General features: G+C 44.9%; 2 protein-coding genes across 2 annotated transcripts; both read left to right on the forward strand.

The window, feature by feature from the left end:
* Positions 1-373: 373 nt before the first annotated feature.
* LOC102967542 (probable G-protein coupled receptor 148) lies at positions 374-14,339 on the forward strand. The gene is given in 5 exon segments (XM_042993882.1): positions 374-460; positions 1,463-1,581; positions 1,583-2,418; positions 2,421-2,554; positions 13,794-14,339. Coding segments are annotated over 5 exon segments (1,722 nt in total).
* A 5,781-nt stretch (positions 14,340-20,120) lies between these two features.
* On the forward strand, positions 20,121-22,502 carry AMER3 (APC membrane recruitment protein 3). The gene has a single exon (XM_015542467.2). The coding sequence runs from the start codon at positions 20,121-20,123 to the stop codon at positions 22,500-22,502; it is 2,382 nt and encodes a 793-aa protein (XP_015397953.2).
* The last annotated feature ends 304 nt before the right edge of the window (positions 22,503-22,806 follow it).

A 22,806-nucleotide genomic window follows, 5' to 3' on the forward strand; every position in this document is an offset into this window, starting at 1 on the left:
AAGAGACAAAACCAGATTTCCTCTGAAGTCTTCAGCTTATGACACTGCTGAGAAAGAGAAGGGAGGCAGAAAGCAAATGCCTGTGTGGTCAGAGGGCCCTTAGCTGAGGGATGAGGCAGGACTCTGGTGTGTCACTTGCTGAATATGTTCCAAGTGACATTCATGATGTGAGGCTGGGCTTCTTGTGGCTGAATGTCTGAAATTTTTGTCTCCCTCTAATCCTAAGAACATCCCGCCTGTGCTCAGGAAGTCAACAGCTCTGTAGCAGCTCCTTCCTTGGGCTCAGTATGGTGTCAATCTGGGGCCTGGTGTGGGGCCAGAGAGGAGCTGGAGGAGTGTGGCACAGGCAGCATGGGGCGGGGGTCCTAGGGGCATGAAGCATTTAGTGCACTCCTTCTGCAGTGAGGGCAAGGGAGTCTGTGGAGCAGAGAGGACCCAAGCCTCTGGAGAGTGTGGTAAGGTAAGGGCTAGTGTTCTGGTATTGAGCATTTACCCCAGGCTACACATTGCACTAAGTATGTAACCTCTAGGTTTTTGCAGCATTTCCATGAGGTCTGCATAGGAAGAACTCACATTTCACAGATAAGGAAACAAATGTAGAGAGATGAGCAAAGCTTCCTAAGGTTTCAAAGCCAGGATATCAATAACAGAAAGCCTGCTTACCTGAACTGGAGCATGCCTTGTTCTTTCCCAGGCCACCCCACTGTGGGCCCCAACCAAGTGCACATAACCGTCTATACATTTCTGGATAACCTGTAATGTCCCAGCTGCTTGTGAGCCTCCCATCCTCTTCTCTCTCCTGCCTTCCGCCCCTTTCCTCTAGCATCTGTGCAGCCTCTGCCAAGTGGGGTATCTGTCTTGCCACACAGGGACACCACAAGAGGGCAGCTGAATGGTCTCCCATGTGGCGTCCTGTGTAGAAAGGTTGTGGGACACACACACATTCACACATAGGGTCACCTATGTGAGCATACCCAGGCCCCTCTAGCCTGGTACCACTTCCTGAGACCCTGTCATGTGCAGCCTCAGACAGAAGCTAGGCCTGTTCCACAGTCCAGAAATCCTAGCTCCCAGATGGCTGCTCCTTCCCTTCAGATAGGACTGCCTGACTATGACCACTGAATTCAATCCAATGTGGTGAGCATTCATTGCACACTCCCTGCTAGCCAACCAGACAGGTTTGGGGGACATCAAAATGGGGGACACTTCTCAAGAGATCAGAGATCAGTGACCAGTGAATCATGGCAATAGGCTGATCCATTTAGATGTGCCCACACACATGCAGCCAGGACAGCTGACAGCTATGCATGAATGTAGGAAGCCCTGTATGAGCAGAATTTTGCTTTGTTGTTTTATTTTTGTTAAACAGTCATCCCTAAGACCTGCTCAAGCTCAACATTTTTGCAGAGGAGTAGTACCATGAGGATCCTGCAGGGGAGATTTATACCTTGGGCGGGTACAGAACCAACCACCTGTGAGAAAGCCTGCCATTCCTGCCAGGAAGCCTGGGGTTCAGTTGGCACCCTTCCCCCTGGACACAACAGGCTGGCCAGCCTCTGACCAGCTCATCAGCATGCCACGTTAGCCAGCAACACCTCCTAAACCTTGGGGACCTCAGGGTACCTGTCTCCGTGCTGTGTTGGCTATTCCTTCCCTCAAGCCTGCTGGCTGCAGCCACACTGACTCTGAGCCTCCTGCTGCTGGCAACCATCCTGAAGAGCCAGAAGCTGTGGCAAGAGCTCCACTACCTACTGCTGGCTAACATCCTGCTTTCAGATCTGGCCTACCTTGTGTTCTACATGCTTATCTCATCCAGCAACCTGGGTGGCCGGACTCTGTGCCACATCACCTGTGGTGTTCTCACAGATGTTGTCTTTGCTACCTACACCAGCACCATCCTGTCTTTCATGGCCACCATGCTGCACACCTACCTGGCAGTTGCTTATCCTCTGTGCTACTTCTTCTTCATGTCCTGTGAGGCTGTCCAGAAAGTGGTGGCCCTCATCTGGCTGCTGGCCTAATTCTTCCCTACATGTGTCATTTGGCTTAGCAAGCAGCAAGATGCCAGTTTAGAGAAACAAGGGGCCTTATGCATCCTGCAGCTGACCCTGTGCAATGAGCCAGGCTGTGGCCCCTTGGTCACTATTACCCACACCTACATTTTATGCATTCACTTTCTATGCACAGGTCTCATCACCTACTGCTTCTGGAGGATCTATGCAGAGACCAGGACTTCAGGCATCTGGGTCCAGGGCTATTCCTGGGCCATGGGCACCCTGCTCATCCATACAGTGCTACTCATACTGTACATTAGCCCTGTTATGGTGTTTTGCCTGGATATCATGCTAACCAAGTACAACCACATTGATGCCAAAACTCATGTGTGGCTCATGGTAGCCAACAGCGAGGTGCTTATGATGCTCCTCGTGCCATGGTCCCATACCTGTATACACTCCACTACTGGTAGCTGTTGGGGATGGTCGGGGGCCACTTCTCCTCCAGGAGGCACAGTGACATCTTCACCATTTTTAAGAGCTACAAATTTCACAGTTTGGCAAGCTGAGGTTAAAAAGTATATGTTGGATGCATCAGCGTTCAATTATCATCAACTCCAGAGAACTGTAATATACTTGTGCAACAGGACCTTTAAGATGACCTCAGCATTCAACATTTCAAAAGTTTTTAAGTAGAGAAAGCTAACTTCTCACTGAAGCCCTACCTGAAAATTGAAGCAAGTAAAATGACTCAGCAGAGCTCTGATCAAAGTGAAGCTGAGGCCAGATTTGTGCCTTTCCAATGGTTTCCCCCATACCCTCCAAGGCCACTGACAAAGCATGCTGCTGACAAACACACAGAAGCCAAAAGATTACTGAAAGTAATCTGAACCTGAAAAGTAAGCAAGCAGATTTGCTGAATCTGGGACCAGGAACCTCCATTTGGGTAGCTTCTCAGGATGTGGGAGGGAGGAGAGCAAACCTAGGACCCATCTATACCAGGGAGTGTCATGAAGACATCTATAAAGCTGGAACCCCAAACGATTATAGTCTCAGAACAAGGATATATGACAACTAACAAACAGCAAGGACTTTACTGTCTTGATATTGGTGCTCTGCAGAAGAGGAAGAAAATTCCTCAAGAATTCTTAAATAGAAGCTACCCTTCAGACAGGACTAGAACTAGGTTTCAAATTATTTTTGTGGTCAACAAACCTCATACTGTGGTTGATGTGGCTCTTCTGCAGGACTAGAGCTTCAGCTCATGCTTCAAAGAATTTCCCTGGTAAAAGAATGCCAAAGAAAATGAATTGCATTTGGTCAAAACTCACAAAATCACACAAAAGAATAAGGCACCATGAAAGAAAGTGAGAAGAAAAAAGATAGCAGCAGTATACTCCATCCAGCTCCTTGAACTATCAGACACTTGGCTAATACAAAAATGTTCAATGTTTGTTTGTTTTTAAGTAGGCTCCATGCCCAGTGTGGGGCTTGAACTCATGGCCCTGAGACCAAGAGTCACACGTTCTACTCACTGAGGCAGCCAGGTACCCCTCAATATGTTTTAAGACATGAAAAATGACATGGGCATATGAATAAAGAGCAATACATTTTTACAATAACTGAGAAGATTAGGGAAAAAATTAAATAGAACTTCTAGAAATAAAAATATATACATAATAATTAGAATTGGAAAAGATGGGTTATATTTAAAATGGGTTAAAAAGTATAGTATGCAGCAGATTCTTCATCACAGCTAATTTTGAACTCTCCGAAGTTATGTTAATAAATATTTTATGCAATACAAAAAAAAGTATATTAGACACAACTTAAGAGATATTTTGAAACCTGGAAGATAGGTTTAAATAAATGATCTAAAATTCAGCCTAGAGTGACAAAGAAATAAAAAAATATAAATGAGAGATTAAGAGACATTGTATTTAGAATAGAAAAGACTGACATCTAAGAATACAATAGAGACAACGTGGAAAGGAAAATACTTAAAGAGATAATATCTGATAATTTTTCAGATGTTTGAAAGATATCAAACCTCAGACCCAAGAACTCTTAACTAGTTACAAATACTACAAATGACAAATAATCCACCTGAAGCACATCATGTGAAACTGCAGGAAACTGAATACAAAGAAAAGCTATTTAAGCAGGTAGAGATAAGAGACAAAAGAATAACAATTTAAAAGACAGCTGACTTCTGACAAAAACAGCAAAAGTCTGATGTAATGAGAGAAATAACTGTTGATCTGGAATTCTACACATGGGAAAACAATCTTTTCAGAAAGCAAAATAAAAATCATTATAGAACACAAAATCCAAAAGACATTATTCTTAACAGTGCACATTAAAGAAATTTTAAAGGATATATTTCTGGCAGATGGAAAATTATTCCACATGGATGATTTGAGGTGCATGAAAAAAATGGTGAGGAATAAACATTGAAATCTATGTGCATAAATCTGAACAGTCATGGTCTGGTTGGCTGTATGAAAGAAATAAAAATGTCTAATTAGGGGGTTAAAAAAAGTATCATACAAAAATATCATATGAATGGGATGGTATAATTGCACACAAATCATTCTAAAGTTCTAGCAGTCTTCAGGACGAGGGTAGAAATATTAATCTAAGACTTTGTTAAGCAAGTATGTTAAAATACCCAAGGTAACCACTAACAGAGTAGGCAAAAAGAGGAAAGCTTTCTAAAAAATCTATGGAACAAATACAATGAGTAAGAGAAAACTGAAATCATCCAAAATAAAGCAAGAAAGGAAAAACTATATAGAAAAGTCAGGAAAAATAGCATAAAATAATATGATAGAATCCAAACAACTAGTTTAAATGTACGAAAACAATACATTTAAATTGACTAAAATTTGATGATGGGTAGACAATATTGTCAGTTTTCTTTTAAATCAGATATATGTCATTTATAAAAGATAGCTCTAAATAAATAGCAGAGAACTGCTGGAAGTAAAAAGAATAGAAAAAGATACAGAAAGCAAATGCTCATTAAATGTAAGCTAACAGAAGACAGAAAGTAGACTTTCAAGCAAGAAAAGCATTACTAAAAAAGCTCATTGCATAATGATATGAGGCCCAGTTTATCAGGACAAAAAACTAACACAGAATAACACTGAATAACAGAGCAAAATTGATAAAGTCATGAGGAGAAATGAATAAATCAACCCTCATAAAGAATTTGGGGATCATTTCTCCTTAATTGGTAGATCAAGCAGGCAAAATAAACAAGGATATTGAATTTTGAACAACACAATTGACAAGCTTGACCCAATGGACAAATTTAAAATATGACACTCAACAATTGGAGAATATATAGGATATCTAAACATCTGAAATTATTAAGAAAATTGACCACATGCTACCCACAAAGCAACTCTAAGTAAATTTCAAATAATTGAAATTCTTGTGCAGACCACATCTTCTGAGTCCAGTGCAATTAAGTTAGAAATAAATATGAAAAAGATAATTAAAATATGCTTGGAAATTTATTTTTTTTTCAATATATGAAGTTTATTGTCAAATTGGTTTCCATACAACACCCAGTGCTCATCCCAAAAGGGATGGTTGCCTTTTATTCCATTGTGTATATAAACCACAATTTCTTTATCCATTCATCAGTTGATGGACATTTAGGCTCTTTCCATAATTTGGCTATTGTTGAGAGTGCTGCTATAAACATTGGGGTACAAGTGCCCCTATGCATCAGTACTCTTGTATCCCTTGGAAAAATTCCTAGCAGTGCTACTGCTGGGTCATAGGGTAGGTCTATTTTTAATTTTCTGAGGAACCTCCACACTGCTTTCCAGAGCGGCTGCACCAATTTGCATTCCCACCAACAGTGCAAGAGGGTTCCCGTCTCTCCACATCCTCTCCAGCATCTATAGTCTCCTGATTTGTTCATTTTGGCCACTTTGACTGGAGTGAGGTGATATCTGAGTGTGGTTTTGATTTGTATTTCCCTGATAAGGAGCGACGTTGAACATCTTTTCATGTGCCTGTTGGCCATCCGGATGTCTTCTTTAGAGAAGTGTCTATTCATGTTTTCTGCCCATTTCTTCACTGGGTTATTTGTTTTTCGGGTGTGGAGTTTGGTGAGCTCTTTTATAAATTTTGGATACTAGCCCTTTGTCCGATGTGTCATTTGCAAATATCTTTTCCCATTCCGTTGGTTGCCTTTTAGTTTTGTTGGTTGTTTCCTTTGCTGTGCAGAAGCTTTTTATCTTCATAAGGTCCCAGTAATTCATTTTTGCTTTTAATTCCCTTGCTTTTGGGGATGTGTCAAGTAAGAGATTGCTACGGCTGAGGTCAGAGAGGTCTTTTCCTGCTTTCTCCTCTAAGGTTTTGATGGTTTCCTGTCTCACATTCAGGTCCTTTATCCATTTTGAGTTTATTTTTGTGAATGGTGTGAGAAAGTTTGTTCTGTTTTTAAGAGTCTCTTATGCTTTGGCTCTCTTCCACTCTAACCTCTTTTTTTTTCCTTCCCCTCCCCCATGGGTTTCTGTTACGTTTCTCAGGATCCACATAAGAGTGAAACCATATGGTATCTCTCTTTCTCTGTATGGCTTATTTCACTTAGCATCACACTCTCCAGTTCCATCCATGTTGCTACAAAGGGCCATATTTCATTCTTTCTCATTGCCACATAGTACTCCATTGTGTATATAAACCACAATTTCTTTATCCATTCATCGGTTGATGGACATTTAGGCTCTTTCCATAATTTGGCTATTGTTGAAAGTGCTGCTATAAACATTGGGGTACAAGTGCCCCTATGCATCAGTACTCCTGTATCCCTTGGGTAAATTCCTAGCAGTGCTATTGCTGGGTCATAGGGTAGGTCTATTTTTAATTTTTTGAGGAACCTCTACACTGTTTTCCAGAGTGGCTGCACCAATTTGCATTCCCACCAACAGTGCAAGAGGGTTCCCGTCTCTCCACATCCTCTCCAGCATCTATAGTCTCCTGATTTGTTCATTTTGGCCACTCTGACTGGCGTGAGGTGGTATCTGAGTATGGTTTTGATTTGTATTTCCCTGATGAGGAGCGACGTTGAGCATCTTTTCATGTGCCTGTTGGCCATCCGGATGTCTTCTTTAGAGAAGTGTCTATTCATGTTTTCTGCCCATTTCTTCACTGGGTTATTTGTTTTTCGGGTGTGGAGTTTGGTGAGCTCTTTATAAATTTTGGATACTAGCCCTTTGTCCGATGTGTCATTTGCAAATATCTTTTCCCATTCCTTTGGTTGCCTTTTAGTTTTGTTGGTTGTTTCCTTTGCTGTATGCTTGGAAATTTAAAAGCCATGATCTAAGCAACTCATGGACCAAAAACCAGTTCATTAATATTGGAACTTAGAAAATGTTTAGAATTGAATAACAATAAAATATTAAATATCAAAAATTTTGACATGTCAGCAGAATTTAGAGGACAATACATAATCATATATGCTCTATCCAAAAGGAAAAAGTCTCAAAATTAATGATCTAGTATCCAAATTAAGAAACTGAAGATAAAACATGTATGTTATCAGTTAGCAATGGCTGTGTCTCATCAGGATTTTGCAGATGGAATCTTGAAAAGGGAGGATTGTCCTGGATTATCTGCCTGGGCCCAATGTAATCACAAAGATTCTTACAAAGAAGTAAGGAAACAGGAGGATAGCAGGAGATGTGATGATGGAATCACAAGTCAGAGAGGGGGAACTGTTTGAAGATGCTATACTGCTGGCTTTGAAATGGAGAAGGGGCCATCTTCCACAGAATGTGGGAGGTTTCTAAAAGGTAGACAAGAAAAGAAAATAGATTCTCCCTTATGATCTCCAAAAGACACTTCAATTTTAGTCTAGTAAGACCCATGTTTGACTTCTGATCTTCAGAACTGTAAGATAATAAATTTGTATTATTTTTAACAACTAAGTTTTGGTAATTTGTTACAACTGCAATAGGAAAATAATACAGTGGGTTTGGTTATGGATGGCTCTTCTCTGCTCCCCATAGTGTCACATCTACCACAGATTAACCTGGGCAGTTCACATGGCAGCGGAAGTTTCAAGGGAGGGGAAGTACTCAGAGACTTGGAACAAGCACACCATTACTTCCAACACATTCTATTGGATAAAGAACAGCACCACCCCACAGTCAAGAGATGAAACAACAGACTCTACCTCCTGATGGGAGGAGCTCCAAATCACATTGCAAGGGACAAGGATACAGGGAGGGTTACTATAGGAATTTACAGCCATTTTGGAAAATAACAAGGTTGAAGATGCCCTACTCTATAATCCAGGAATTACATTTCAAGATACAGTCCCTAGAGAAACATTTGTCAGGTATTTTGTGTTCACAGCAGCACTGCTACTATAGCTAAAAATGGTAAATGACCCCAATGGCCAGGAAAAAAAGAATGGGTAAATGCATTATGGAATATTCATACAACAGAACACCATACAGCATTGAAAAGTGAACAAAGAGCGTACACATTAACATTGGTGAATCTCATAAGGATATTGTTGCTGGAAAAAGCAAGTGACAGAAGAATACATATTTTCCAGTTTCATTTCTATAAAGCAGAAGGAAATGGAGAAGATTAAACAACATGAAGTTTAGCAATACATGCTTATGTTTGGAAAGTATAAAAGAGAATGTGATTAACACAAAATTCAGAAAAAAGACTATATGTGGGAAGGAGGAAGATGTCACTGGAGATAACAGGGATTTTCTAAATTATGTTTAATATATTTTATAAGCAGGTCCACAGTATTTGTTCCATTTCTTATATTTAAAATTGCATAGAACTTATACATACTGTTTAACATATGCTGTGTTAAACAAAAGAATTAATAAAATACGTGACCTACAGCCTTTCCTTCTTCAGCTCTCCCACCTTTCTACCTCCCTTTATATATGAGAAGGTAAAGACCTAGGGAGGGTAAGGAATGTGGTCAAGAGAACAAGCATTTCTAGGGCAACTGTAATTGGCTGTTACTGGCCCAGAGATGAGCATGTATATTAACTTTCCCATTAATGGCAGGGAAGTCTTGGACAATGGGACACAGATTTCTCATTTGTAGGCTCAATGGAAGCCATCTGTGGACACCTGGATGAGAGAGCTCTGTACTCTCTCGATATGTTTTGGGAAGTTAGAACATCCAGATTCTGCTTCCCCTCCCTTACAGTTTGTCCTGCCAGTGGTGGGTGCATGACTTGGGCTTGTTTGGTGGGATGTCCCCAACCCATACATGGAAACAGGAGCCAGTGATGATAGCAGAAGAGCCAGGTCCATGCTGTGTGGTCAATGTGAAAGCCACAGCCTCACCTTGCCAGGAGCAGAGGAGGTACTATGGTTTGGGCTGGGTTATGGCTACATGGCCTCTATCTCTTGTTCTGCAGGGCTGTTGAAAATTCTGAAACCTACTCAAAATTTTTCAGTGCAGTCTTTTCTCTGGATGAACCAGTCAGAGGACAGTTCTGTTGCTGGTGACTAAGAACATGAACTTATATAGAATTTGGTCCAGAAAGTGGGGGTGTTATAAATTATGAGTTTAAGCAACAACAAAGAAGTCTTGAACTCATAGAAAGCCCTGTCCTGAATATTCTACATCATACACTGGACAATTATTTCTACCAATTGATAGGTTTAACATTATACCAATCCATACTTACAGCAATGTTGCTTTGGGAAAAAGAAATAGTGAACAAAGATAAAGGAACGGGGAATATTCTGAAAAAGAAGACTGAGTGGGCATTAGTCATAGCAGAGACATAAAACAATGTGGTACTAGCACATGAACTGTCAGAAGAACAGAACAAAATAGAAAGTCCAGAAATAGTTCTAAAACATATGGCATGCAGGTTAGTAAGCTATTGTCCCCCTGCAAAAATTCCCACCCTTTATACTTATCTTTGTGATGCTGGAGCTGGGCTCTCAAGCCACACTCTCCTTTGCCCGCTCGTCTCTTGTTAAACTCTGTCCAAAAGGGTCCTAGAGAGAGAATGGAGGGCACAAGGAGGAATAAAATACTGACCCTTCCAGTTTTGCTCCCTGTCCTTGTCTGCATCACCTCAATAATAGCCCTTTACCTCAGCAGTAACAATTGGTTCCAGTTTCCACCCTTTTGGATTCTCTCTCTTTGTGTCCCTCAGAAGTATCACCAGAGAGACAGCACCTCTTCCTCTGAGAGTCTGAGTTTCAGTGACACAAAACTTCTTCACTGAGCTTCTAGGTCTGGTAACCCCAATCACTTCCCTTTGTTCCCAATCCTAGATAAGATAAAATAATATGATAAGATAATATAGATGGTAAATGGATGCTAGATAGATAGATGATAGATAGATAACAGATAGATAGTAAAGGCATCATTCTATATCAGTGAGAAATGATGAATTATTCAATTATTTTAGGACACCTAGGAGGCCATCTAGCTTTAAAAACAATCTCACATGAAAGAAATATTTGAATATAAAAATAAAGCCATCAAAGGCAGTAGAAAGCCTTCTTAAATGGGATATAGAACACAGAAGTGTTACAAGGAAATATTAATTGATTTACTTATCTAAAGCTATAAAACTCTACAGAAGGGAAAAATACCATAAGTAAAGTCAAAAGACAAATCAAAAGTTGTGACAAAATACTTGCTACTGATCTCAAAAATGAGTGGTTTCCTTAAAATATAAGGTCCAGGGGCGCCTGGGTGGCTCAGTTGGTTGAGCGTCTGACTTCAGCTCAGGTCATGATCTCATGGTCCATGGGTTCAAGCCCTGCGTTGGGCTCTGTAATGACAGCTCAGAGCCTGGAGACTGCTTTGGATTCTATATCTCCCTCTCTCTCTGCCCCTCCCAACTCACGCCCTATCTCTGTCTCTCAAAAATGAATAAACATTAAATACATATATATATAAATATATATATAGTCCATAATATATATATATATATAATATATACATATGTATATATATATAATATACTTGAACAGACAGTTCTCCAAAGAATTTATACAAATGGCTGATAATCACATGAAAGATTTCTTACCATCACTAATCATTAAGGAAATGCAAGTCAAAGCCATGATGAGATACTACTTTATGTTCATTAGGATGACTATTAATTGAAAAACAACAAAATCATGGAAAATAGCAAGTATTGGTAAGGATGTAGAGAAATGGAGAACTTTGGCATTGCTAGCAGGAATGTAGTAAAAAGTACAATGTTCCTCAAAAAATTAAACATAGAATTACCATTACGATCAAATAATTCCACTTCCAGGAATATACTCAAAAGACCTGAAAGCTGAAACTTGAACAGATATTTATATACCAATGTTTATGGCAGCATTTTTCACAATAGACAGAAGGTGGAAACAACTCAAATGTCTATCAATGGAAGAATGGATAAAGCAATGTATTCAGCCTTAAGAAGAAATGAAATTTTGATACATATTACAACATGGATGAATCTTGAAAACCTTAAGCTCAGTGAAATAAACCAGACACAAAAGGACAAATATTGTATAATTCCCTCATTAAGAGTGTGTTTGTTTGAGATTGGGGAGAACAACTTTCTGCAGGAGAACTAGCCTGAGTACTAGAGTTCCTCCTCCTCACCCAGATACCTACTCCAAATTGTGGCCCTTGAAGCATTTCTTCTCCAAGTTGACAGTCCCAGCCCTGCCAGCCTTCCTAGGATCCCATTGTCTCATTTCCCAGTCTTCTCTGATGTAGGATCCATAAGGAACTACTGAGTTCAGGCTGCAAACCTGGATTCTTGCACCATGACCAATGCAGTTGACAGATCAGCACCTACGTATTGTATTTGTGTTCAGTCAACTGAAATCTTTTGGGTCTTTCAGAAAGCAAGGGTTATGGCCAGAAGGTCTGAGACCCGCTGGCCAATCAAGAGGACAGGGAGCAAGGTCAGAGAACCCTAAGGACTCATGCCAGGGATGAAAAGAGTTACAGCCATGGCCCAAAAATGTTGTGAGGTCTGATAAGAAAACTAAGTGTGTTATAAAAATTACATAAAGGAAGTTTACAATAGGACACTATTAAAGAAAAATCATCAGTAGTTTCTGAACTGGGAAATCTTCCTGTGAAAGATCATTCCAGGGGATCCTTGTAGAAGACTTGATCCCATATCTTTGGGAAAGAAAAAAATTATATATTATAAATTATACACATGGTTTGTTTTGTTACCTAAAAGTATATTTTATATTATTTAAAAAATTTTTCTAATGTTCATTTATTCTTGAGAGAGAGAGACAGAGCATGAGCATGAGCATAGGAGAGGCAGATACAGAATCCAAAGCAGGCTTCAGGCTCTGAGCTGTCAGCACAGAGCCTGATGTGGGGTTTGAACCCACAAGCTGTGAGATTATGATGTGAGCTGAAGTCGGACACTCAACTGACTAAGCCACCCACCTGCCCCTAAAAGTAAGGATGTTTTAAAATTCTCTGAAAGGATGAGAGTAGATGGCTTAGAATAGCTCTCATTGGCCCAAGGGTGACAGGTTCAGATGGAAAAGAGCAATTATCACCCACTGGAAGAAGTTAAGCCCATAATTATCCTCAAAACGGGAGAAAATTAAGAAAAATATAAAGTCCTTGTAATGCAGAAGATGGAAGATCCTAACAGAAGAAAGTAACGTTTGTTAACTTCAGCTAGTGAGGACTGTGGAGTCTGTGGGAATCCTCCTCTTGATTCAGGGTGTATGTGGCGATGAAACATAGACCAGCCTTTGTTTCTACCTAACAGGGAAGAATTGACTGAGGGAAGTCTGATGGCCAGAAACTGCCAGAAAAGGTCAGGACTACACCACAGGGAGAGGGGACACCTGGGGTCATCTTGCATCAGTCACTAGGTAGAAAGGTCCTTTAACAGCAAGAAATGCAATTAGGTGGACTTATCCAAAGGTGGTGGCAGACACTCTCTGGAGGAGGGGACAGCAGTGAGAAGCCTCTTGACTCTAGGGTGAAATGATCTCAAGATGACTATAAAGAAGGTTGATGGGTTATGCCAAAGACAGCCCACACCAACATGACACACCCTGTGTCTAGGGGGGTTTTTGGACATGGGGACGAGGTGGAGGCCATCAGGCTGAAAGGAACTCATGGTCTTTGTCATTTTCCCTAGTCCTGACCTCTTTTGGGTCTCAACCCAAGGCTGGACTAGGCGACCCCTGAGTCCTTCCTTCCATCATTCACTGCCTGCACTCACCCCTGTTGTGTGGGATCAGCCATCACCACCACCCGGATCTCTGTCCCCCTTACACACTCCTGAGGGATAGGCAGCTTCACCAGCACCAGCTGTGCGCTCCCGCCCCTCTCCACCCCACACACCCTCCCCCATGGTCCTGGCACCGCTCCCAGAGCCATCCAGAAGTTATTTAATCCTTACTTTATTCCTTTCCCACCATCAGGTCCTTGGTCCTGAGCTCAGAGGGGAGAGTCCCCACAACATTTCTGCTCTTCCCCACAAAACTGCTGCAGGGCAAAGCACCGGCTGACTTCACACAGTAAGTACTTGTAAGGGAAGCGTTCCATTAGTAATACAATTCGGTACAAGAAAGGCACTCTGTAAAAAAGGTTCTGTAAAACCGAGCCCTGCATCCGAGACTGGACTGCCACTTCTTCCAAGCCAGCTCGGAATCTTGAGTAGGAATCTTTAACTAGGCCCCGTGTGCCCAGCCCTTCCGAGAGCGTTGGGATTAAATCTGCCTGGGCGCTACCGGCTGCAGGGATTAGTGCACCCACACCTGTTCCTCTAAGGGCTTCAGACCGCCGCGCAGGCGTGCAGTCGCGGACCAGGAGAGACCATTGGGCGTCTGTACATCCTGGCAGCCCTGGCAGCAAGGCCTGAAGGATGTAAAACCACAGCGCTGCGGGGAGACAGACACACAGAGACAGAGACCGGGAGAAATACTAACAAAGCGAGACCGAGCGGGGCCCAGGCGGTGGCGGCACAAGGAGGCTGCAGTTCTCCGGGAGCATCCCCCACCCAGGCCCAGAGCCCTTCATCTCGCCCACTGCTTCGCTGGGGGCGCCTGCCTCTCTGGCGAGCTGGCTCCCGGCCCGGCTCCGCCCCCGCCCCAGTGCTCTCCGGCAGTTTAACCCTCGCCTGCCCGCCTCCTGCCGCAGCCGCCCAGCCGCTCCAGCCGCTGCGGGCGGGCTCTGGCCCTCCTCCTCCCCCACTTGGCGGGGACGCGCGGCGCCGGGAGCTGACCGTGGTGCTGAGCTCCGTGAGCGGCTCGGGAGTGGCTCCCGGTCCTGCCAAGGACGCTTACTGCGACACTCCCGGCCGGCCACCAGCGGTAAGTCGCTAACGGCCCTCCGATGTAGACTTGGAGGAAAGATTTGGGGGGAATTTTTGTGCGTTATTTCGCGCAGTGGACGGGCTGAGTGGAGGAACCAGGGTCTGCACCCTCTCAACCCTGCGGTGTCCTGCGTGGCTGATGAGGAATCTGGAGTCTGAGGGAGAAGACCCTTTTAGGCCTGGCTACGGGAGGGGAGAGACCCACTGCGCGCGGATGCAGGGGCTGGGAAAGAATAGATTAGATTCAAGACCGATTTTCTTTCAGTTGAGCAGCCCAGGAACACCTAGAGACTCCCTTTAGAGGAGGTGGGCCAGAACCTTCGCTCCCTAAAGGGCCCTTTGTCTCCCTGACGTGGGGGTTGGGTGAATTGGTGATGTTTTCACTGCGGATTCTATTTCTGCTTCATTCCCCAACCCACACCCACCCCATAACACGAGGCTTTCTCTCCCCACAATAGCCTTCACTCCATCCATCCTGAAGGTTTTGGCTTAGACAGGTACCTTCTACAGAGATAAACTATGGCCCCATATATAGTCTCTCACCCTGGCCCCAATGTCCTGGATGTCCCTGGGCAAGGCTCCCCTCTGAGGCTTTTTCTTTCTAATCACTATTCACCTCTTTGTATGTCTAGGCTTCTGGTTTTACTGGGTGTTGGGGGCGGGGCCGGAGAAGGCATGGCAATGCCAAAACTATTAGTCAAAATGTTTATATCTCCAACCACTTCTGTTACATATGTGTACCTGAGCGATTTTTATTTTCATCCATGAAACACTCAATCACTTTCATGTTAAAAAAAAAAAAGAAAGAAGAGCACAGAATTACTTTCCCAAAGGAAAAAAAAATTGTAGGCAGTTGAGCTAAAGTTATTTATCATGTAGAAAAGCAGCCATTAGAATTACTTCATTTGCTCAGTTTGTAATAAATCCATATGCAAGTGCATACTTTGTGTAAGGTGCTGAGAGGAAAGGTTTACATACATGAGCAGTCTCTGTCACTACTTTCAACTAGACCCTGCTCTGGCTCCTAATCTGTCTTTTTTTAATTTTTATTTTTTTAATGTTTATTTATTACTGAGAGACAGAAAGAGACAGAGCATGAGCATGGGAGGGGCAGAGAGAGGAGACACAGAATCCGAAGCAGGCTCTAGGCTCTGAGCTGTCAGCACAGAGCCCAAAACGGGGCTCGGGCCCACAAACTGAGAGATCATGACCTGAGCCAAAGTTGGATGCCTAACCAACTGAGCCACCCAGGCACCCCTAAAAACTGAATATTAGCCATGTTACTCACCCTTGATGGCTGGATCTCATGGTGCATAGGATAAAAGCATGGTGCATATGCTCTCCATGGTGCATAGGATAAAAGCCAAGACCCTCCCTGTGATCTCAGGCAGAGTACAGTCTGCCCTGCCCATTTCCCACCTTCATCCGGCTGCTCTGGCCACCTGGGCCTGCTTTCAGAGTTTTAAACATTCTTCCTCCTTTGCTCCTCAAGGCCTTTCTGCAGGATGTTCCCTCTGCCTGAAATATGCTTCCCACGTCTTTTGCCTGGTTGTCTTCAGCTGTCTTTTAGATCTTGGTTAAAATAGCACATCCGTGAATCAGAGTTGATTAAATAAAGTACATGGTATGGTTCTTGTTCTCGTGGAATTTGCAAGTTCATTTTAGAGATGAAGAACTCGGTCCAGGGTCTTGGTGTCACTGAGAACTGTCTTAAAGAATGATGTACATAAATTATGGAATTAAAAACTAGACTCAGTGTTCCATTTAGGAAACTTAGATGTAAATATATAGCTAAGATGTCTCAAAAACATAAATACTTCATTTAAATAAGTAGTAGCTCACAGTTGACCACCATTGGAGTCCTGAATCTTAAAGAAGTTTTCAACCTCACTGGGGAGTTGCAAGACCAAGCAAGCACCAGAATGAGCAGCCAGTGATCCCTGAGTGTTATAGACAAGAAGGCACCAAACCAGGAAAGGGACAGGCCTACTTTTTCCTTTGGGGAGGGATGTGGCACGTGGTAGAGGATTCTTTCTCAGGTTTCATGCTGGGATCCACTTAAGGGGTCTTTAGCCAGAGAGTTACAGAGCAGAGTGTACATTTTTGCAGCTGGGAACCTGGACATATTTGGCCTCTGCCCTTAGGCAATGACAGTGCCAGCATCTGGCTTTCCAGATAAATTCCATTCTGTCCCTGAGAACTGTCATGGAAGGAGACTGCTCAGCTTGTCTCCAGTTGGACAGTGAGGCCTCTGACCCCTCAGGGTGTTCCCACCCATGTCACATATGGGCTTCACATTTCCAGAGAGTCAGGCTCTGATAAATTATTTTAATGTGGAATGTGACCAGATTGAACATACACTGGATTTCACATGATTGCTCCAGTGTTTTGCAAGTCTCTCATTCATTATTCTGGACATTACCCCTTATTGTCCCATCAATGTGCCAAAGTATTAAATGAACTCAAGAAATAGGTTTGGCAACATCAGTGACACTAAGTCACACAAGCATCTTTAGCAGTGACTGCTATTCTGAGAGGCTATTTTACAAGTTCAGAATGTGGTGAAATTTCTGGTTCTTCATGAGTTTAAATCAGTTCACTGAATTGAGAAATAAGAAATCAGCAGTTTTATTGATAGAGATCGATATCAAATGAACCACCTTAGTTCTTGTAGTTGCAAATTCTGCACACAGTGAAGTAATCTTTGTCATGCTTACTTGAAATTATTTCCAAAAGTGTGTTAATAAAAATATTTTTCTAACATAGAATAGAGATCTCATAATAAAATATCTCCAAAATTTCTTGTCATAGAAAGTATATGACCTTCAATTATAATTTTTCTGAATTTGTGTAAGCTGCACTTTTGTTTTTAATCTCCATTTTCATTGTGCTTTCAAAATAATTCATAAGAGCACATTTAGTATTTGATTTTTAAGTTTCCCATGAAGAAGAGTTTGGGTTTTTGGTTCACAGAATGTCTGTCGTGATTAAGAGCACATGACCAGAATCAGACAGGCTTGGTTTCAAATCTTAGTTCTGTCACTTACCACATGTCTGACCTGGGCCAGTTGACTGACTTTTTTCGACCTTATTCTCTCTCCTTTGTAAAATGGAAGTTATGTCTCTTATATGGTTATAGGTGAAGAACTCACCTGGTTAGGTAGATGCAACCATGACTCAAATCTGCGTTCTCCAACTCCAGAGTCCAAATATTAACCACTATGCTGTGTAAAGAAAATTCATCAGAGCTAAGGAAGGACTTGTCTCAGCCACAGAGGACTGTGGTGAGTGATAATGGGATTTGCAGGTATAGGGTAGGAAAGGCTTGGGCGCATGACACCTCATAGGAGGCAGAAAGGTAACTTGAAGCACTGTCCCACTGTCCAGGATGCTGTCACCAAGAGCTGAGCTGCTGCCAGAGCCAAGTCCAGGTTCTGTGGTTTTCCCTGGCATAGCACTTTCTCCTATCTTCCAGCCAAAAGTCCCAAGTGTCCCCCTGTAGGGGAGGAAGTGCTGCCCATGAGTGGGAGTAGGGTTGAGGCCAATCAGCTTGTCCCTGTGAGCCCCTGCAGTGGCAGCTTTGTCACCACTTCTCATCTTCAGCTTTAATGTTGTCACCTGGGCTGTGAGGCAGCCCCTCTGTTCACCTCCAGGTCTTCATGTCTAAGCATTTGAGAGACTCCGAAGCTGACCCTGGTCAGCTCATAACTGTCAAGCAGCTTTCTGAAGGTAGCTGTAAAGCTTCCTAGGAAGTGGGTCTGAAAGGCAAGCAGGCTGACAGAGCCACTTGCCTTCACACCTGTGGTGTGCGTCCCTCACAGGCTGTGCACCAGGGGCGGGGGTGGGGAGTGAATTCAGATGCTCCCTATGGAGAAGTCCTTATGAAAAGCCAAAGAGGGGCACCTGGGGGGCTCAGTTGGTTAAGCTGCTGACTTTGGCTCAGGTCATGATCTCACAGTTGGTGGGTTCAACACCCATGTCACATGCCATGTGATGACAACTCAGAGTCTGGAGTCTGCTCAGATTCTGTGTCTCCCTCTCTCTCTGCCCCTCTCCTGCTCTCTCTCTTTCTCTCTCTGTCTCAAAAATAAACATTTAACAAAGTTGTTTTAAGAAGAAAAAAAAAAGAAAGTCAAAGAAACCATCCCCAAACTCTCTCTTCTAGTCTTTCCCTCACCAGACTGACAGGACTGACCCACAGGTCACTCACCACTCCCAGCTGCTGGGACAGACTGAGCTGTGAGCTGGGTACCTGTGAAGACACAGCAAGGGAGAGTCTGGGGAAGTTTGCAGGTGCCCTTGGGCATCACCTTCTTTTGGTCTGGTCTTGGGGGTCTCCAAGCTCACCCCAAAGGCCACATGTTTAAAACTAGAGCCTTGCTTCCCTTTTTCAAACCAGCTCTTAGCACAGGCCCCTTCCTCACCTTCACTCCACTCCCACTTCCTTACCGTTTCCCACTTTTCTTTGTCTGGATCAGTATTTACTGTTTCCTCATTGTTGATGACTTTTCTCTCTTTATTCAGCTGCCAAATCCTAGCATTTCTGCCTTTGAAAGGTCATTATAACTTTACCTCTCTTTTTCATGACTTTGACTGCAGTTTCCATCTGGATCTTATCTCCACATACTCAGACCACTTTAGTTGCCCTTTGTGAATCTTCTCTGCTCAAAGCTTCTCTCCTAATTTATTCTGTCCTCCACTTAGATATCAGATAAATGGTCTTAGACCACCAAATTCATTATGCCACTTTTTACACCCACCCACTCACTCAGAAGACTTTTATAGCTCTTCATTGATCTCAGAGTAAGGCCATACTCCCTAGCAATGCAAAAATGGTCAAGTTAAAACTCCTATGTGGCTTCCCCCTCCCATACCAGGACAGACATCAATAGTCAACCACAACACCCTTTCCCATTGAACTCAGACTGGGCATTCATCTGGATGGCACTCTAGATGGCATTCCAGGCATCAATGCCTCTCAGTTAAGATGGGCATAGAAGGTGATACCTGGATACTCTCCAGCCCATCATGTGTTGTGTCTATCTAAACTGTCTGATCCTGGCCTCATGCCTGCCTCCTCTCTTTTGCCTTCTACCATGATGCTGTCTCTCTTCTCAGTGCTCAAGCTCAACATGCACCATTAGATACTCAGCTGTGCCTTGCTGATGGTCTCTGTGTAGACCAAGTCTTACCTCCTAAGACAGATGCAATAGCTGTGAAGGGCAGTGTATGTGTCTCCCCTTCCAACTGATGAGCTACTCCATCCAGCCCAGGATACAGGCTTGGGTTTCCCTTTGAGTTTTGTCTCTTAGATGAAGGCAGGAACTTATTTGTTGAATCCTTTCCTCCACCACTTGAAAGAGCGATGATACTTCCCCCGTGAGGATGGGTGCTATTTGTAGAGTGCCTGGGCATAGAAATGGGAATCTGACTTGGCCAGGTAAACTCTGAGATGATGCTTGGTTGAGTTGAGAGATCACAGACACAATAGAATCAGACCCCAGTCTGTCCTCATTTAGGCTCCTACTATGTGACTTTAGGCATGTGACTTAACTTCTCTGGGATCAGTTGTCTATGGAGCAATGAGCAGCCCTGGGGCAGTGAGTCTGGGTGGGGCCATCCCATCTCCCTCTCTCTTACCTCTGAAAGGATCCAAGTTTAGATGTCAGAGTTCAGCTCCAAAGCAACTATGTAAATAGGGACAGGCAGAGGTCTTCTAGAACCATAGGCCTCCATCTTGGATACTAAGTGCCTCCTGTTTTCCTTCACAGCAGCCTGGGGCACTGGCAGCATGGAGCTGAAGAGAGGAAAGACCTTCATCAAATCCAGCCTGCAGATTTCCCATGAGAAACCCCCAGACCCAGCAGCCACTGCTCCAGTCAGGGAGGATGCAGGTCCCTGGTCAGACTCACCAGGAGGGCAACAGCGGCCCTACAGTGAGAGAGCCCCACAGGTTAGTCCCAACGCTCAAGGATATGACAGATGCCCCAACAAGGGAGCGAAACCAGAACCCGAGGTGGGGGCTACAGCCTTCTGTGGGGCCACCTTCAAACTGGTACGAAAGAGCAAGACTCATGACAGTGTGCCTGGGGCTGGCAGGGTGAGTGCCACCACAGGGCACCTGGTGGGCAGCGCGAGTTTCCCAGGACCCTCTAGCAGCCAGCGCATGATTGACTACCGCCACTTTGTGCCCCAGATGCCCTTTGTGCCAGCTGTGGCCAAGAGCATACCAAGGAAGAGGATCTCCCTGAAACGACCTAAGAAGTGCTTTCGGAACCTATTCCACATTCGCAGAAACAAGACTGAGAACTTGGCCTCACTGGCAACCAAGAGGGAGAGCCTGTCCTCGCCTGGAGGCCCATCAGAGGCTGGAGGGCAGACAGACACAGGCTTCTTTCCCTTTGGTGAAGGACTGGGGCCAGATGGCCTATGTCAAGACCTATCTGACAGCGAGCTCCTGCCCGACTCTTCCTTTGACCTCTGTAGGGCCCTGTGTGAGGATGTGGCCTCACTCAAGAGCTTTGACTCTCTCACAGGCTGTGGGGAGATCTTTGCAGATGAAAGTTCCGTGCCATCCCTGGAACTGAACGAGGGCCTGGAGAGCCCAACTCAGGTATCACAGGCCCTTGAAAACAAAGTTCTTAGGGGCCCCTTCCAGGGCAGCATGGAACAGCTGGCATCACCCGCCCAAAATGAGATGTCTGACTTTGCCAAGTTCTGGGACAGTGTGAATCGCTCTGTGAGACAGCAGCATAGCACCCTACTGGGCCCATGGCTGGGGAGTCCCCAGGGGACAGATACAGACCGACCCAGGCTGGATACAGCTGGGCTTGCTGAGCTCCCCCTGTGTCCTTGCAGGGACCCCCACAGTGGCTCCAAAGCCAGCTCCATAGACACAGGTACCCCCAAGAGTGAACAGCCAGAATCTGTGTCCACAAGTGATGAAGGCTACTATGACTCTTTCTCACCTGGCCTCGAGGAGGATAAGAAGGAGGCTTCGAGCCCAGGCACACCTGCAGCTGCCTTCCCCCGGGATAGCTACAGTGGAGATGCCCTCTATGAGCTCTTCTATGACCCCAGCGAGGGCCCTGTTGGCCCAAGCCTGGATGATGACCTGTGTGTGTCTGAGAGTCTGTCAGGGCCAGCACTAGGAGCACCACTGTCTATGTGCAGCTTCCATGTGGGGGCAGAGGAGAACTTGGCCCCAACACCAGGTCCAGACCTGCTCAGCCAGAGCTTTTTGCAAAGCTCCTGGAAGGGCAAAGAGTGTCTGCTAAAGCTCTGTGATACTGAGCTTGCCATCACCATGGGCATTATCAATTGGCTTCGCCGTAGCCCTGAGCTCCGCACCCCGCCTGCCTCAGCCCCTGGGGATACTGCAACCTCACCCAGGGGACAGACAGAGAAACTGGAAGCTGGCTCTGAGCAAAAGAGCCCAGGTCCAGTGAAGCTGGAGGGCAGGGGGCCTGGGGCTTCAGATGCAGGTAGGACCATTGTGGGCTCAGTACCCAGCAGGCGGGAGCTGTGGGCACATTCGCTTACCAAGGGCCTACTTGCTGGAGAGAGCAAGGTCCTAGCAGGGCCTGAGCGGGTAACTAGCTCTCTGTCCAGGGACACATCTCTGGAGTGTGTGCAGGTCTCTGGGGAAGGAGGGACACAAGGCTGCTATGAAGGCCTGTTCTCCCCTGTGGGGTCTGCAACCTCTGCAACAACAGACACTTGCAGCAAAAACAAAGTCCCAAACCTTTGGCCTAGCTCCCAGGAGCCCAGACCACCTGGGAATCTGGAGTATTTCCGAGGTTCTTGGAGGCCTGGTCCTGGGGAAAGCACCCTCGATGTAGAGCCCACCCTGACAGGCTGTGCGGCCCAGGTTGCAGCCCTGCAGATCCAACCAGACTGCCAGCCCCCTACTAAACAGCCCCCAAGGCAGGACATGAGCAGTGGGCTCTGCAGGCAACCTCAAACCAGGGGCCCTGAAATTCTGCTGCAGAAACAGCCTAACAGCTTCCCTAGCGTGGCAGTTTCATGTGGCCTGCCCTCCCTGGGTAGTCCACTACACAGCTCACAGGACCAGAGGTGCCCAGGCCATGTTCTTGACCTCAGCCAGCTCAGGGTGGAGCACACCAGGATGGATGCCCAGTCTCGTGCCTCTGTGGAGGACCAGCCCCTGTAGCTCAACTCAAGGGCTGTGGAGCAGGGGCACACAGGGGCCAGCTGGACTTATAACCCCTCTTGGCCCTGCTATCCAGCTGAGACCCCAGGGCAAATTGCCAGGAATCCTGGACTTCACTTCCAAAAACCAGCACGAGTGAACCCCTTCTGCAAGTGTCCCAGAAAGCTTCCTGGACCATAAGGGCCTCCCCTGAAACCAGCTGGAAGTAGGGGCCCTAAGCCAGCCATGTTTGAGCCTCACGTGTAGCACGGACCCCCAGTCACCAGGAACTGCATCTTTGTGGCCACATTCAAGAGGACTTAAG

This window comes from Panthera tigris, chromosome C1 (genome assembly GCF_018350195.1).
Source record: "Panthera tigris isolate Pti1 chromosome C1, P.tigris_Pti1_mat1.1, whole genome shotgun sequence".
NCBI classification, from domain to species: domain Eukaryota; kingdom Metazoa; phylum Chordata; class Mammalia; order Carnivora; family Felidae; genus Panthera; species Panthera tigris.

What these genes read in the sequence shown, in the direction of transcription:
- AMER3 (XM_015542467.2), top strand. Translation starts at nt 20,121, where the DNA reads ATGGAGCTGAAGAGAGGAAAGACCTTCATCAAATCCAGCCTGCAGATT.